The 18,463-nt window shown below is 39.7% G+C and overlaps 1 protein-coding gene across 2 annotated transcripts in view; it reads right to left on the minus strand.

The window, feature by feature from the left end:
- Positions 1-361: 361 nt before the first annotated feature.
- The window catches only part of GABRA3 (gamma-aminobutyric acid type A receptor subunit alpha3), a 220,143-nt gene continuing 202,041 nt past the window's right edge, over positions 362-18,463 (minus strand). Inside the window, exons 9-10 of one of the 2 annotated variants that reach the window (XM_036841158.1) lie at positions 17,353-17,564; positions 362-2,510 (exon numbers count right to left, since the gene is read on the minus strand). In XM_036841158.1, the coding sequence (XP_036697053.1) occupies positions 2,178-2,510; positions 17,353-17,564 (545 nt within the window). In that variant the 3' untranslated portion in view covers positions 362-2,177. Of the gene's footprint in view, positions 2,514-17,352; positions 17,565-18,463 lie in introns of both variants that reach the window. The other variant, XM_036841157.1, reaches the window with a different exon arrangement.

The raw sequence follows: 18,463 nt of genomic DNA on the forward strand, positions 1-18,463 counted from the left end.
TTTCACATGAGTTCCATTTTGGATTACTGTAATAGGTCTCTTGCTCTTGGGATACCACTTTTCCAGCATATTCCGATGGTGTTAAGAAGTAAGGGTGGCATGAGAATAGGAGTGAAAGCCAAAAACAGAGTACTGCCTGTGTTAGGCAAAGAGTGACCAAAAAAAGTTCTCTAGCCCAAGTGAGTACAATTCAGAAAGAGTTTAATAAACAGCCACTAAACATTGCACCAAAGCATTTGGAAACACAATTTCTACAGAGAGGCAAAGGTCAGGCTTCCATTCAAAATTCCTTAAGATGATCATTAACAGGACAATCATTAACAGTCCCACACACCCCACCCCCCCATCCCACCCCCCCATCCCCACATATCCACAACACTACACTCTTCTAGTCATGAATTTACATACAGACACAGTCTTAGGAATAATGGGACTGGCATGCATTATCCCAGCAATGGCAAGGAAGCAGGGGATGGGGGAAGGATGAGTGAAAAGGCAACCAGCAGCAAATGATAGACCCCTTAGGAGCATTGATCAGGGAGTAGGCAGGGAGAATCTCCTTTTGGTGCTCTCTGTGGCATTACTTAGGGGTTCTAGAATACTTTGGACTAGTGGCTGGGGCTGCCATCTTAATCTCATTTCCTTGAGCCATGACTATTAGAAGTGGTCTCCTTGGGTGACACACTGTGACTTTCTAAAAATCTTTTTGGTGTCCAACCAAACTGCATTCAGGACGCAGCATGCCTGTTGAGATTGTGCTGATTCTGAGATCAAGGTGGACCTGGATTCTCAGTCCTATCTTCATTTTGGCCTTTGGAAAGGGGCACGTGATAGTTCTCTATTACAGACACTTGTAAGGAGCCTATGCAAGTCATTCAAACATATGAAACTGAGTTTATCTACCTTATAAATATTTTACAATTATGACTGTCCCTTTTACTCATATTAAGAAAAAATGAGATCGAATCCCCTAAATAATATATTATCAAACTGATAATAAGGTTAATAATTTAGTTGACTCAAAAGTCAACTAAACTCCAATTCATCCCTCTTAAAATTGGCATCAACAGAGGACCAGAGGTCCCTGACACAGTAGGAGCAAAGTTCTTGGGCTTGGCCTAGGGTTTGGAGTGTGAAGGGTATGGAAGGAAGAATTTGACTTTCACCTGCCAGTAGCCCTCTTTTTTGAGCCAGATTTCAAGCCTCAACTACCATCCAGCCCAAATCACTTACTCCATCCAGTATTTGACTAGCTGCCTTGGCAGGGAGGTGACTTTCCTGTCTCTCTAATGTTTTTAAAAATTTAGGCATTTGATCTAGAATTTGTTCTATATGTCCCTTTTTAGTATAAATTTTAAAAATTACTTGATCCTCTTCCTAAAGAGTTTGCAGGCAGTAATGAGTCCAAGCTAAGCAATGTCCAGCTGGCTGCAACGGGTTCAAAGGGCTTGAGAGAAAAGGGCTTTCTGGAGGAGAGATATACCAAAGAGGGTACTATTTTCCTGAGGGGCTAGACATGGCAGGTCATCAGCCATCTTGGTGCCAGGCTGGCCCAGTTGGTTCTATCTGTTTTGGCCATACATGGTAGACAGTGGTATGCCTCAACTGTCCACACTCACCTCCAAGCCAATAAAGGGGTTGTGGGCCATGTTCAGAGATTAGCACTGGCTCCTGCCTTTGTTATCAGTACTTATGCCTAGTGGGCCCTGCTGTGGGCAGGGGAGGTGGCAGGTAGGACCACATGGGACCCAGCCTGGCTCCCTAGTGAGTCAGAATCATCTGATCTGGACCAGTCAACAATCATCCTTAGTCTGGACCTTTCAAATAGCCAAGGCTCTCACTACAGGCCATAGAGTCTCCTGTTCTTTCTTTAGTGGGCAGAGTGCAATAAAATACATGCTGTGCCCTCAGCTGAGGGCGACTGGCAGATTAAGATGAGCAGCTGGACAAATGGCAGTGTTTGGCTCCAATGAGGATATACTCAGCAATGGGGACAAGTAATTTTTTCTGTTGTTATTGTTTCTTCATTGAGATTCATAAATATTAATTGAGAGTCATGGCTTGGTAAGAAGGTTAAAAAAGAAGAATCCTGAAACACATGAAGGGGAGCCCTGGGGTTTGGGTGCATGGACACTTCCTTAGGGTATACAGTGCTCTGGTTGCGGCACCGCCAATATCTACTGTTTGCGGATCATGCCCTTGATAGCTGACTCCCGGTTGACATATGTGGCCCAATAGACCAGATTGAAAATGGCAAAGAGCACAGGAAAAATGATGCGGGAAATTTTGTCAACCTTGCTGACACTGTTGTAGGTCTTGGTCTCAGTTGGGATATCCTGCACGTAGGTGGTCTTGGGTGAAGCAATGATTGTCGGGGTTGAGGAGGCACTAGGAGCAGCGCCCTTGGAGATGGTGGAGAACTCAGTGTCCTTGGCCAGGTTGATGGGATAGGTGGTCCCCACGATGTTGAAGGTGGTGCTGGTTTTCTTTGTTGGGACTGCTGGTGTTTTCTTCTAGGGGCCAGAAAAAGTAGGGGAGAAGGGGGGAACAAAACAAAAGCTAATTAATCCATTATACAGAACACCTTCAGAGGCTGTGGGGAGGAGGAGCCATGAGGGAAGTTAGGAAAGAGGGGCTATGAAGCCAATAGCACAGAGTAGCCAGGTTTGTGTCTGGGGATAATTGAAGATGAGTTTGAAAACAGAAAATTTGCAACATCCTGGTTTACTAGCTATGTGGCTTTGGCCAAGTCACTTCTCTTAGAGCTTTACTTTCTTCATCTGTAAAATGAGGATCAAAGTATTTGTCAGGGTTGTTGAGAGGGTCAGATGAAAAAATGGTGGTAGAAATAACTAGAAAACTGTGAAATCTTGGTCACATGTAGGGTCCTGTACAATAATGTGATTTGATCCTCACAGTAATCATATGAGGTAAGTGTGTGAGATTACTCCCATTTGACAGATGAGAAAACTCAGCCTCAGACTGAGTGGCAGAGCCCACACTAGCCACCTGGGCTCTCAACTTTTATCCAGGGCTGCACTGTACTGCTTTCTATAAGTATGAGACACTTTTTGGTTACCCGAGACATAACTCCAAAAGGCTTCAACCATCAAGTGGCACATCTCCTGTGAGGAAGAGAGCTTGGTGAGTCTGAAAGTCATTTCGTCTTAAAGACACATAAATACTATGGCATGTTTACATGCATCATTATAACAGTATCTCACCCTTCATGCACTGTAAATGTCCATTCTTGCAAGGCTGCAGGCAGGAGCCACAGCCTCCCCAGGGAGTTATGCAAATGCTTCCCTCTGACACAACAAAGGCAGGGATGCTGGGGGCTTGCTATGACACTACACTTTGTTTTCTTTTTCCAGATTATAAAAAAGCTCAGTGGTAAACAAGCATAGACACATGTGCCCATTTGTTCTCATATATATGACTTGTGTATACATGGACCTTCCATGTAGAAAAGAGAAAAGAAGACAAAGCTCAGGCCTGGATCAGAAGAGAGAGGCTGAGAGGCTGAGAGGCTGAGGAACAGGGGAGGCCAAAGACAGTGGCTGAGGTCATAGTCTGAGTGCTGAGCTCATAGTGTTTGTTGCCTCACTTCCCACTCTGGCCTTTTCTTCCTTCCATCTCTCTTTGTTTCTAGGGAAAAGTGGAGCTAGATGAGCTTCAAAAATACCCAGGAGTATTTGACAAAAAGTGACAACTAATTATGTTGCCCTAATTTCACACACCTCACATTGTTCCCTTTCTTTTTTTTTTTTTAATTAATTGATTTTATTTTATTTTTGGCTGTGTTGGGTCTTCGTTTCTGTGCGAGGGCTTTCTCCAGTTGCGCCAAGTGGGGGCCACTCTTCATCGCGATGCGTGGGCCTCTCACTATCGTGGCCTCTCCTGTTGAGGAGCACAGGCTCCAGACGCGCAGGCTCAGTGTTTGTGGCTCACGGGCCTAGTTGCTCCACGGCATGTGGGATCTTCCCAGACCAGGGCTCGAACCCGTGTCCCCTGCATTAGCAGGCAGATTCTCAGCCACTGCGCCACCAGGGAAGCCCCACATTGTTCCCTTTCTTAATGTTACTTTGCTTCCCAGCATGTTTTACTTCTTTACTTCCTACTTGTTTCCTTCCTAGATTTCTCTACTCCCACCCTCTCTTACTGACCCCCTTTCTCCTAATCGATTTCTATTTCTTTACTTCTTTACTTCAGAGTTCCCACCATTTTGATCGTTTTTTTTTTTCCTTCTTTAGACCGCACTGCCATTTATCTTCCTGATCCTAATAATAACTTTTGCCCAATATTGACTGAATATTTACTGGGCCAAGAACTATGCTAGGTGTTTAGGAATATGTAGGAAGGTTAAAAGTTCAGTCAGTTTCAGTCCCTGTTTTCTAGGAGTTTACAGTCCAGCAAGGGAGAGAGCCTTGTGAACACATCATTGCCATATAATGTGATAAGAGTTCTAAGAGATATGAACAAAGTGTGATGGGAATTCAGTAGAGGGAGGGGCAAAGTACCTACAGGTGCTGGAAAAGGTGGCTCAGAGAAGGCAATGAGGATGGTGAGCTGGGTCGCAAAAGATGAGCAGGAGCTCACCAGATGAAGATGTAGCAAAGGCCAGTGCACAGGCCAAGGGCACTGCTTATTTGAGGGATGACAAGTAGTTTGCTGTAGTTGGATGACAGTGTGCATGGTAAAGGCCTGCCTATGCTGGCTTCAGGGTTTTCATCAGGGAGGGGAAGGGGGACAAAAAAGGGGGTGCTGGTTTAAGTAAATGAGCAGTCTGACTAATGGACATTTAAAAAGCAATACTGTTCTTTCTCCTTGAGGATTGTAGTCACATTGCTACAAGTGGAGGGGGACAGAACTCTAAGGCTTCTAAGAACTGCGTAAATGCTTTAAATACTACATGGGACTCATTTATAATTAGCAAATTCATTGTGAATACAGTCCTGCTGCTAAATGCCTCGGCTGTTAAATAAAGGAGCACTTCACTTGTTTGCCTGCTTACTTATTAATTTGCTTAGTAATCTCTTTTTTTTCATGGGTACACAAGAAAAAAAGGAAAGAAAAAAACCACTACCCTGACTTTGCTAGAAGCTTTCACACTCACATATATTATTTCATTTAGTCATCTTATTAGCTGGTTACGACCAAGTCTCTGAAATAATCATTCTGAACAGCAAACACTTTATTTAGCTCTGTAGGCACTTTGTGTTCTATAGGTGGAAAAGCAGCAGTTGATTTAATCGCAGATTTTTTAAGTAATAAAAGAAAATTACCTTTTAATTTCCCTCGCCCTTTCCATCATGGCACATTTTAATCAGCCACTATAATTTTTACCTAAATTGTCAAAGAAGGGAAATCAAAGCAAAAGTTATAGTGCTGAGAAGACAGAAGCAGGAGGCAGAGATTAATGGTTAATAATTCCCATTTCTGCATCTAGTTTTCTAATAATTTTCTATGCCCTGGAATTTGATAGATACAAACTAGAGTGACTTAACTTTGACCAATATGCAATTCTGTTCCTACCTCCTTAGCCAATGCCAGGCTCTTAGCTACATGATAGATGTTTACAGAATGAAAAATGACCCCCCAAATGAAGATTATTGATGTGATTTCTAGTTTTTTCCCCCTGAGTCTTGACCTCTCCTATACAGACAGCATACCTCTATAGTTCATCCTGGAGTAATTCCCATACCACCAAAATGAAATTGACTCTTCCAAATTCCTCCAAGCATTTTGACCTGAGGACAAGGATACTTTTCTTTCTAGAAGGCCACCTCATATGCATTTTGGAATGAGGTAATGAAAACTTTTATGGATCAATGCATGTCCAACTCAAGAGTTTTTCTCAGATGGCACTCATGTTTATTCTTTCCAGAAGTGCTAATTAGAGAGTTAGTTGAAGCCCTGAATGTACCCGAGACCACCAGGACCTCAGAGTATATGCAGATATGGTCCTGTGACTCTGTGTTAACCCCGTAACATTCATCCAGCTTTCCTGAACCCCAGTTTTCAGAAGTGGGGCAAAGTAATGGAGTATATGCTATGTTGGATTCAAAGACAAATCAGACAAAGACCCAATTTTTAAATGCAAACAACCCAGTTTTTTAAATGGCAAAGGACTTGAATAGACTTTGAATATCTTCTTCTCCAAAGAAGATATAGAATTGGCTAATAAGCATGTGAAAAGATCCTTAATATCACTGGTCATAAGGGAAATACAAATCAAAACCACAGTGAGATACCACCTTACACCCATTAGGGTGCCTACTATCAACAATAAGAGCAATAAAATAAAAAAAGAAAATAACAAGTGTAGACAAGGATATGGAGAAATTTGAACCCTTGTTTACTGTTGGGAATGTAAAATGGTACAGCTGCTATGAAAAATGGTATGTCAGATCCTCAAAAAATTAAAAATAGAATTAAAATATGACCCAGCAATTCCACTTTGGGGTATATACCCTGCAAATTGAAAGCAAGGTCTTAAAGAGATACTTGTACACCCATGTTCATAGCAGCATAATTCTCAATAGCCAAAAGATGAATGCAATGAAAGTCCATCCATACAGTGGGATATTATTCAGCCTTAAAAAGGAAGGAAATTCTGACGCAGGTTACATGAATGAACCTTAAGGACGTTATGCTACATGAAATAAGCCAGTCACAAAAAGACAAATACTGTGATTCCACTTATATGAGGTACTGAGAGAAGTCAGATTCATAGAGACAGAAAGTAGAATGGTGGTTGCCAGGGGGAGACTGGAGGGGAGAATGGGAATTTCTGGTTTCATGGGGACAGAGTTCCAGTTTTGCAAGATGAAAAAGTTCTGGAAGTTGGTTGTACAACATTGTGAACATACTTATTAAAAATGGTTAAGATAGTAAATTTTAGGCTGTCTAATGAGGAAGAGTAATTAAAATAAGAGAGAACTAAAATATAAGGGAGAACATAAAAAGTACACAGAAAGGCACAAATGCTGAGTCAAGTGAATTCAAACGAGGAAGGGAGCATGCTGGATCAGGAGGAGGTCAGTAAGCCAATAGAAAGGGGAGAAAATGCAGGTGGAAGAGAAGTAATCACTTGCACCAGTTTACTGAGAGGGTGGGATATCCAGAGCATATGTGGGGAGGTACCTGGGGCCAGATCACAGCTAAGGAAAGAGTGGATGAGACTCAAATACTATCTATGGTTTATCAATTTTGTTTATCTCTTTGAAGAACCAACTTTTAGTTTCATTGATCTTTTCTATTGTTTTTTTAGTCTCTATTTCATTTACTTTTGCTCGGATATTTATGATTTCCTTCCTGCTACTAACTTAGGGTTTTGTTTGTTCTTCTTTTTCTAGCTCCTTTAGATGTAAGGTTAGGTTCTTTATTTGACATTTTTCTTGTTTCCTGAGGTAAGCTTGTATTACTATAAACATCCCTCTTAGAACTGCTTTCGCTGTATCCCAAAGATTTTGGATCACTGTGATTTCATTTTCATTTGTCTCCAGGTATTTTTAAATTTCCTCTTTGATTTCTTCAGTGATTCATTGGTTGTTTAGTAGCATATTTTTTAGCCTCCATATGTCTGTGTTTTTTGCAGTTTTTTTCTTGTGGTTGGTTCCTGCTCTCATGGTGTTACAGTCAGAAAAGATGCTTGACATGATTTCAATTTTCCTAAATTTACAGAGCCCTGTTTTGTGGCCTAGCATGTTATCCCTCCTGGAAAATGTCCCATGTGCACTTGAAAAGAATGTATATTCTGTTGCTTTCAGATGAAATGTCCTATAAACATCAATTAAGTCCATCTGGTCTAATGTGTCATTTAAGGCCAGTGTTTCCCTATTAATTTTCTGTCTGGATGATCTGCCTGTTGATGTAAGTGGGGTGTTAAAGTCCCCTACTCTTATTGTGTTACTGTCAATTTCTCCCTCTATGTCTGTTAATATTTGCTTTATGTATTTAGGTGCTCCTATGTTGGGTGCATATATATATTTACAATTATTATATCTTCTTTTTGGATTGATCCCTTGATCATTATGTAATATCCTTCCTCGTCTCCTCTATCTGTCTTTATTAAAGTCTATTTTGTCTGATATAAGTATTGCTACACTGGCTTTCTTTTCATTTCCATTTGCATGGAATACTTTCTTTCCATCCCCTCAGTCTGTGTGTGTGTCTTTAGATCTGAAGTGTGTCTCTTGTAGGCAACATATATATGGGTCTTGTTTTTTTATCCATTCAGCTACTCTATGTCTTTTGATTGTATCATTTAGTCCATTTACATTTAAAGTAATTATTGATATATATGTTCTTATTGCCATTTTGTTAATTGTTTTTGTCTGCTGGTGGGTGAGGCTGGTCCCAGGGCTAGAGCAGGCTCACTGGAGGGTGGGGCCAGAACCCGGGGGGTTCTGAGGCTGGTGTCTGCCCACTGGTGGGTGAAGCTGGGTCCCAGAGTCTCTGGCTGGAGGTCCCTGGGGGTCCCGGGTCTGGTGCCTGCACACTGGTTTGTGGGGCAGATCCCGTGCCTTCTGGTGGGCAGGGCCATGTCCAGGGGCAGCTGTGGGCTCAGGGGGTCTTAAGGCAGCCTGTCTGTTGGTGGGTGGGGCTGTGCCCATGCCCAGTTAGTTGCTTGGCATGAGGTGCCTCAGCACTTTTGCCTACAGGCAGGGATGGGTCCTGAGGCTTATAAGCTAGAGGGAGGATTTCACAATGGTGCTTACCAGCACCAGTGTTCTCACGGTAGAATCAGCTCCCCAAATGGCTGCCACCAGTGTCTGTGTCCCCAAGGTGAGCTGCAGTTGCCTCCTACCTCTCTGGGAGACTCTCCAGATCAGCAGGTAGCTCTGATCCAGGCTCCTATTACTGCTTCTGCCCTGGATCCTGGAGCATGTGAGAGTTTGTGTGCGCCCTTTAAGAGTACAGTTTCTACTTCCCACAGCTCTCTGGGACTCTGGAGAGTAAGCCCTGCTGGTCTTCAAAGCCAAATGCTCTGGGGGCTCGCTTTCCCAGTATATGACCCACAGGCTATGGAGCCCAACATGGGGTCAGACCCCTCTCTCGTTGGGGAGAACCTCTGCAATTGTAATTATCCTCCTGTTTGTGGATTGTCCACCTGGGTTTATGGGACTTGCCTATATTGCGCCTCCACCCGTCCTATCCATCTTGTTTGGTTCCTTCTTCATACATTAGTTGTAGAAGATCTTTTCTGGTACATTCCAGTCTTTTTCATCAATGGTTTTTCTGCAAATAGTTGTGATTTTGGTGTGTCCATGAGACGAGGTGAGCTCAGGGTCTTTCTACTATGCCATCTTGGCTGATCCACCTGTTTGTTTCTGTTTCAATTGATTCACCAGGGATAGAGTATGACTGTTGTCAGGGCATTTATACCTACTTTAGAAAAGGGTGGGAAGGCCACCAGTTTATGAATACAAGTTAACCCACAGTGAATATCATTCACCCCAGAGAGAAAATATCAAGTGGTGACTCAATTTGTGGCTATTTTTACAGGAATGCCCCCAATTTTTTTTTTAACATCTTTATTGGAGTATAATTGTTTTACAATGGTGTGTTAGTTTCTGCTTTATGACAAAGTGAATCAGCTATACATATACATATATCCCCATATCTCCTCCCTCTTGTGTCTTCCTCCCACCCTCCCTATCCCTCCCCTCTAGGTGATCACAAAGCACCGAGCTGATCTCCCTGTGCTATGCGGCTGCTTCCCACTAGCTATCTATTTTACATTTGGTAGTGTATATATGTCCATGCCACTCTCTCACTTCGTCCCAGCTTACCCTTCCCCCTTCCCGTGTCCTCAAGTCCATTCTCTACGTCTGCATCTTTATTCCTGTCCTGCCCCTAGGTTCTTCAGAACCTTTTTTTTTTAGATTCCATATATATGTGTTAGCATGCGGTATTTGTTTTTCTCTTTCTCACTTACTGGGACAACATTAAATACACCAACATTCGAATTATAGGGGTCCCAGAAGAGGAAGAGAGAAAGAAAGGGACTGGGAAAATATTTGAAGAGATTATAGTTGAAAGCTTCCCTAATATGGGAAAGGAAATAGTCAATCAAGTCCAGAAAGTGCAGAGAGTCCCATACAGGATAAATCCAAGGAGAAACACGCCAAGACACATATTAATCAAACTATCAAAAATTAAATACAAGAAAAAATATTAAAAGCAGCAAGGGAAAAACAACAAATAACATACAAGGGAATCCCCATAAGGTTAATAGCTGATCTTTCAGCAGAAACTCTGCAAGCCAGAAGGGAGTGGCAGGACTTATTTAAAGTGATGAAAGGGAAAAACCTACAACAAAGATTACTCTACCCAGCAAGGATCTCATTCAGACTCGACAGAGAAATTAAAACCTTTACAGACAAGCAGTAGCTAACAGAATTCAGCACCACCAAACTAGCTTTACAACATATGCTAAAGGAACTTCTCTAGGCAGGAAACACAAGAGAAGGAAAAGACCTAAAATCACAAACCCAAAACAATTAAGAAAATGGTAATAGGAACATACATATCGATAATTACCTTAAATGTAAATGGATTAAATGCTCCCACCAAACGACATGGACTGGCTGAATGGATACAAAAGCAAGACCCATATATATGCTGTCTACAAGAGACCCACTTCAGACCTAGGGATACATACAGACTGAAAGTGAGGGGATGGAAAAAGATACTCCATGCAAATGGAAATCAAAAGAAAGCTGGAGTAGCAATTCTCATATCAAACAAATTTTTAAAAGCCATTAATGATAAGAAACTAAACCTTTCCAAACTATGGATGGAAGTTGAGCATTTTCTCTAATGTAAAATAAGATAAAATATTATTCTAGAGCATTCAAATATACTTACCTGAAAATAAGAAAAGGAGCATAAGAATTACTGTGTGTCCAAAATTTAGGTAAGAATTTATAAATACTTTAAAACAGTTCTAAGAATAATATCTGTCTTCTTTTTAAAAGTAGAGGTTTATTTCTTCATCTTAATTTGCTTTTATTATTTTTAATTTTCAAAAAATGTAATCAAGGTAATAATGCACATAGTTAAAAAGAAATAAATGTAAAGACTTATAATGAAAACCAGGAAACCCTTATCCCCATGTATCCCAACCTTGTCCAGCAATTCATAATTATTTTTAATTCTCTTAGCTGATACTTCTAACAGTTATTTATATATTTCTAAATAATATGCTTATACTGCTATCTGTTTTGCACATAACCATTCATCTTTTCATGATAATGATTTACCTCACTTATGCAACCCTTCCTCCATCTTCCAATACAATTATAACAATATTTTTAGTTCAATCAATAATCAATAACATCATTATAAATGACTATATAAATACCTCTAGCCTCTTGCTACAAACTTCACTGGTTCCTCTCCAGATGTGCTTGCTGCATAGATTTCATCTTACGTATTCCCTTCATCTATCTCCTCTGTAGGGTACCCTCTTCTCTGGATCCAATGTCTTTCCCTTTTTTGTTCTATTCTCTTGTTTTAGTAGAACATATCCTCCAGTATTTTCCTAAGGTGGAATGCATGGGAAGTGACATTTCTGAGTTCCTGCAGGTCTGAAAATAACTACTCTACCTTTCCACTTAAGTGATACTTTGGCTAGGCATAGGACTCAAATTCTCAGATTTAGGGTTTACAGCTCCACTGTCTTCCAGCGTCCAATGTAGCTGAGAAGTCTGATGCCATTCTGCTAATCATTTCTTTGTAGATAACATTTACTGTCTTTCTAGAATCTCTTTAGACTATCATTTATCCCTGGTTTTCTAAAATTGCAAGATGATGTGACTTTACGTGGGCCTATGTGGACAGTTTCAATCTGGATGCTTATATCTTTCCATTTGTAAAGATGTCTTGTTCTTTGTTAATTTCCTTTGCTCCCGTTTCTCTGTTCACTCATTCTGCAGCTTCTGAGTTGGATGAATTTTCTGGATTCATCTCTAAGCCCCTTAACCTTTTCTTTCACATTCTCCATTTATTTCCTTTTTACCCTACTTGTATGGAGATTCTCTTCAGTTTATTTTCCCACCTCTCTATTGAAATTTTTATTTTGGCAGTTATTTTTCATTTCAAAAGCTCTTCTTTATTCTCTGATTTCCTTTTATATTAGCATCCTATTCTTATTTTATGTATATATTTACAAATATAAGAGAAAATTTACTTTTGTTTTTCTTAAATTCTCTTTAATTCCCTGAATTATCTCTGTTCCTGCCAAGATGAGTTTTTTTTTTTAATCTTTTCTTTTTCACATTGAAAATTTCACTTTGGTAATCCTTGGTATCCCAGTATTATTTGGCAACATAAAAGATGTCTGTATGCTCAGTGTACCTGAGCTGGGCTTGTTGATTTGCAAACTATGATTTAAGAAGATTATTTGGATGGAGGTCATTTTATGGGGTACTCCAAAATGTCACTATGTAAAGGTCTTTTCTCTGGAGACATTCAGCTTCTTTAGAAGAGAAGCTTCTGCTGCTCTTCAGGAAAGTATACATCTGGCTGTAGACATTTTACATGTTGGGCAGGCTCTGGGGTCTTGACTACTCTGCACACAGACTTTTAGCCAATCCCCCTAATTGCAGCCCCATGATTTACTGTCTGCTGTACCAAGCACCTTGAATACTGAGTTTCTCTGGGGTTCTATCTTACTCCAGCTTGATAAATCAGTTCTTATTCTCTCTTTCCCCATTCATTTTTCTTGAAAAATGCATTACAATCTCTTGTCTGACTGAAATCCTTCTCCAGTTCTCCTGGTACTTGTGGGTTTAAACCTATTTTATTTCTTTACCCTCATTTTAATGGGATTTTTAAAGGAAGCAGTGATAAAACATGTAGTTGTTCCTCAGAAGCCCAGAGTTCATCTATTTTGCAGAGTGCTATTATAAGGTAGTCATTAGTCATTTGTCTTCATTTGAAAATGAGTTTTTGTTCCCACCTACCCCTTCTTTTCCTTTCCTTTATCTTTCCCCTCACATTTTATCTAATCCTTGATCATAGTACAGATCAGAAATAGATTTTTGAATCATTTTTATTAGTTTCAAACAGTTTTGTGCTCACCCATTCTAGCTTTGTGAGGCAAATAAGGTTTAATATGTCTCTTTAAAGAAGGAAAAAAGCAGAATAAGTTATGATTAAATTTCACTATTTTTACTTTTAACGCACTTCATTTTTTTGTCCCGTGGGTCAGTGGTTCTCACTGTTAGTTCATTCATATTGTAGCAGTGTAGACAAAGCACAGCACCCTCACATTAGAGATCCATTTTTACACATTCCATAGTTTTTTTTCAAATCTCATAATCAACATCCTTTCAATAACTTAAATAGATTGACCATGGAGAGGGACTAAGGAGGAAGACTGAGATCACCATCTTTGCAGAAGACTTTTAGATGATTCTTTTTGTTCTCTTTTTTCATTTTCAGTACTCCTTGGAATTGGAGAAACAGTTATCATTTTTGACATCTACATTTACAGTTTCTTAATCTATTCTAGTGCTCTCTCTACCTTCAAAAAACCACTGCATCTCTTCCCAGTCACAACAAAAAGTCTACCACATTTTTCACAAGGTATCCATGACTGCCTTTCAGATATCTGAAATTAGCAATCATCATCCCCTTAATGCATTTGTCCCTTCTCCACTGTAGTAACCAAATTGGAACAACATATTTTAAACATGGCCCAACCTGTACAGAATAAAAGGGGCCTATCATCTCACTTGGTCTAGGTAACTCCTAACTCAGACTCAAACAAAATTTGGTTTCTCAGGAGTTACACCACATGGATGGCTTATATTAAATTTGCCCTTTTCCTATATCCCAGCATCTTGTTTGTAACATACAATTTTTGTTAAGTTTTTTTATCCCAGAACTAACTTTTTTAGAATCTATGTGTAAGAATATATACACTACCACGTATAAAATAGATAGCTAATTGGAACCTGCTATAAAGCACAGGAAGCTCAGCTTGGTGCTCTGCGATGACCAAGATGGGTGGGATGGGGGGTTGGGTGGGAGGGAGGTCCAAGAGGGAGGGCATATATGTATACATGTAGCTGATTCACTTCATTGTACAGCAGAAGCTAACACAACATTGTAAAGCAATTATGCTCCCATAAAAAAATTTAAAAAGAAAAGAAAATGTTAATCTGTTGATTTCAGCCTGTTCTTTCAAACTTCAGAAATTCTCTTTGATTCTAATTCAGAAGATACTCCTCTTCATTAATGCCAGCTTACAAATTTGAATCTCCTACATTATATATCTTCATTTAAGTCACAGATGACAGCATTTAAGAGGGAAGGGTCAAGGACAAAGCCCTGTGGCTTATCACAGGAATGTCCATTCAGGTTGATGACCCTCCATCAATGAATTATATTTGACTTCAGTTGGCCGACCAACTACATGAGCATAATTGTACTACTTTTTCAACTGCTGTTTCTTCTTCATGAAGACATAATTTTAAAAAGTTAGTCAGATGTCTTGATAAAATGTATATATTTCCTGTTCCACCAGTCTGGTAAACTTTTCATGAATTTTCTTAAGGATTAGTTTGGCATAATTTCTTCTTAGTGAACTCAGGCTGGCTATCAATAGTTAGTGCTAACTGCTCTTAAAACATCTGTTTAATAATATATTCTAGGGACTTTTCAGTTTAATATGTCAGAGTAAGGACATCTTTGCTCCCTTTTCTTCTCTGTAACCAATCAAAATTATAAGGAAAATGAGATATAGAAACCAAAACTCCACCTTTGATGAAAATTGAAAGCATTTTCTCATCCCAAAAAGTAAGGGCTTCCAAATGCAGTAAAAATTGTATCAGGGTGAAGAAGACACTGAGGATGCCTACTGTTCTGGATTTCAGGCCAAGAATAGAGTCCTAAAAGGTGGGTGGCAGGACCTGACTGAGAAAACAAATGACCGCTGTTTTGAAACAAAATGGTTTTAAGGCTGGTAGTGAGAACATCCTGGAATACTGTTTGACCACCACAGGGTAGAGAGGAGGTAGAGACTGGAAAAATTAGAGGATACAATACTACACATGTGTGTGTGCACACACTCACACATACACACACACTACACCATACATAGAGGACTTTCTTGTGAGTTATTTATAAGAATTTATATAGATAACAGATCATGGTCAAACTACTCACTTTCAACTACTTACTCTCAACTACTCACTACCATCCTACTCATTCTCTCAGTCCCTCCCCAAAATGATACTTTCACACATAGCAGTGCTAGTAAAGAACTCCTCTAATACAACTTCAAGTAACAATTGAAAAAAAATAATATGGTATTGATGCAAAATATGTTACAAGGAGAAGAAATAACCAATAAAGGACTGTGTAACAACACACAAAACAAACATAAAATACATGAAAAGCTAAGTCAGCAGAAATCATAAAATGAATATAAGGAAAAATAATACTGCTATAGAAATGAAGGAGAATAAGCATGGGTGAAAATGTTCAGAGACATGGAAGGCACACTTGAGAAAAATGAGAAAAATGAAATGGAAAATAACAGTTACAAATTACTAGAGAAAAATGGTAGATATGGAGGACAAAGTTCTATTATATGTATAATCTGTGCTTCTAGGACGATAACAGAGCAAAGAAATGTTTCAGGAAAGCTTTCCTGAAACAAAGACACTTGTGAATCCATAGGCTTAAAGGGCAACATGCTGCCCTAGGAAAAATTCAAAAAGATAGATCAAGATATATCCTTGTAAAGTAACTGGTATTTGTAAATAAAAGACACATTCATATGGGTTTCTAGGCCATAAAATCACCCCTCCCCCATTATGTGAGAGATTCTTAGGCAGGTTTTAAATTTCTTCATACCAACATTCAGTGCTAGAACTGAATATAGCAACCAATGTCTATGTGGACATCAAAGAAAGAGAATGTGACCCACAAATTGTACAACAGCCCAAATATAATTTAAGTATAAACACAATTGATAGATAATTTTACACATGTAAGATGGTAAGAAATATGGTTCCCATGAACCCTTCTTAAAGAAACTTCCAGAGGACAGCCTTAAGATAACTAAGTAATGAACAGAAAAATGGATAAAAGGACTATTTTGAGAAGAGAGCCTATGTAAATGTAGAACTATGACTAATCAACTATAGAAATTATGGCTGCATAAAAGCATGTAAATGCTATAAAACTTGACAATGCAGAAAAAGTAGTATAACAAATAAAAGTTGGGAGATGACAGGGACTGGTTATTTCTTCATAATTTATAGCAAGGAGTTAATAAATTCTATCTAAATAAATAGTTAAAATCTATTCTAAAATTTTTCCAACTCACCAGTCTATATTCTATGGAATCTATTCCTCCGGTTTGAAAAGTCTTCATTATGTTTTCTCTTCTCCCTGATTCTTCAAAGAGTACTAGAATGGTTCTGGGACCATATCTGCCAGTTCTTTTTAGCATCTTGGGTTAGTCTTCATCTAGAGCTAGAGATCTGAACTCTTTTAAAGCAGCCAAGGACAACAATCTTGATTTCACTGTATTCATGTTTTTATTTTTACCAATTCCAGGTGGTTTACTGGCATTTTTTCTCTCTTTTTTCTTCCTTCCCATCCACTAATCCAATTAACATTTATTCAGCTTTTACTATGAGTCAGATGCTGTGCAAGGATACTAGCTAGTTAGAAAGAATGCAGACAAGCTCCTGCCCTCAAGAAGTTCAGTCTAGTGAGGAAGCAGACAAATAACTCTAATACAAATAAATGCTCTTAATATCATGAGCACCCTCCCCCCACCCCAAGAGAAGCTAAAGCTATCTGCATGATTCTGGAAATATTCTATGGAGAAAATAGCACTTCATCTGGGTCTTAAAGACTAAGCAGGTCTTTATCAGGCAGGAAAATAAGAAAAGAACATTCCAGGTAGAGAGTAAAAAATAAGCAAAGACATAGAAGGAATGATGATCACTTTTGTTTGATGGTAATGGGAACATACTGGAAAAATGAGGGGCAGAAGTGGCCCTAGAGACTGTTTTCTGGGTTGAAGATAAAGTCCACTCTTCTGGGTACAACAGGTTCCCCTTGGGTTCAGCAGTATCACACTTAGGTTTGATCCCTCACCACAAGACATCAGCCCTCCATGATACCTACCCTCTTTTCTTTGCCCCCAGCAAACACTCCACACTGCCAAGAAGCACTCCAGTTGAGAATTGGATTGATGACCCCAGTGAATAGCACACAGCCCTGGCCAGTTCCCACAGGCTGCAGGCTGCCCACTCCTGGTTCCAATACAGTTCTCTCAGGGAGTGCTTCCCAGCCCCCACCCTTCCTGTATCTTACCTTCATTTCCAGGGCCTCTGGCACCTTCTTGCCTTCCCAAGCCCAACTCCGCTTTGTGAAGTAGTTGACAGTGGCAAATTCAATCAGCGCAGAAAATACAAAGGCATAACAGACGGCTATGAACCAATCCATGGCCGTCGCATATGCCACTTTAGGTAAGGAGTTTCTGGCACTGATACTCAAGGTGGTCATGGTGAGAACAGTGGTGACACCTGGGGAGAGAGAAAATGAGAACCAGTTGCCAGTGAAAGACATTTAGAGCATATCTGATGATATCACCAACTTCCTACTTGAAAGGAGGAGCTACACCCCACCCAAAATGGCCCCTTTAAAGTAAAAAACAGAGAATGTCAAAACAGAATGGTTCTACCTAGTAACCACCCCATCCCAATTATCACAGGAATAGGAATCTCCAGTATAGCACTTAAAAGTTGTCCTCTAACCTCTGCTTAAACATTTCCATTGAAAAGTAGGTAACCTATTTCATTGTAAGAGAGCTTTCTAATTAGAAAAATCTACCTTATGAACTGAAACCTGCCTTTCTCTAACTCCTGACCCACTGACTGATCTCAGAGCTCTCTCTGGCGACACAAGAAAGAAAAGTCTGCTTCTTCATTTCTGGGACAGGACTTCAGAGAGTTGGAGAGGGTGGCCATAGTTCTTTGTGTGTCTGTTCATCTCCAGAACATGGCCAGTTCCTTCTTTCATTTCGCCTCCTTCCCCATTCTGGTAGTTATCTTCTGAACAGACCAGAACTGAGCCCAAGACTCAGGACATGGTCTGAGCTTAGTAGGGGTTTCATTTCCCTTATTGTGGACACTATTCTCCTAATAACACAAAAAACTATTGTGGAAAATTGTTCTTCAGCTGCATCACAGTCTAGGTCCTATTGAATTTGTGAACAACCAAAACTATTCTAACATCTGTTTCTTATGAGTTTTTGCCAAACCACAGCTTGCTTTTAAATGGATTGATTCTTTTTCTTGGTGGCGTTTATTAATCTAAATTTAAGGCTTTCTTTTATTCACTTTTAAATTCTATTAAAAAATGTATTTCTAATCTGTTCATATATTAGATATACATGTGAGCTATATAGTGTTGTGGTTAACAA

Source organism: Balaenoptera musculus, chromosome X (genome assembly GCF_009873245.2).
Source record: "Balaenoptera musculus isolate JJ_BM4_2016_0621 chromosome X, mBalMus1.pri.v3, whole genome shotgun sequence".
Taxonomy (NCBI): domain Eukaryota; kingdom Metazoa; phylum Chordata; class Mammalia; order Artiodactyla; family Balaenopteridae; genus Balaenoptera; species Balaenoptera musculus.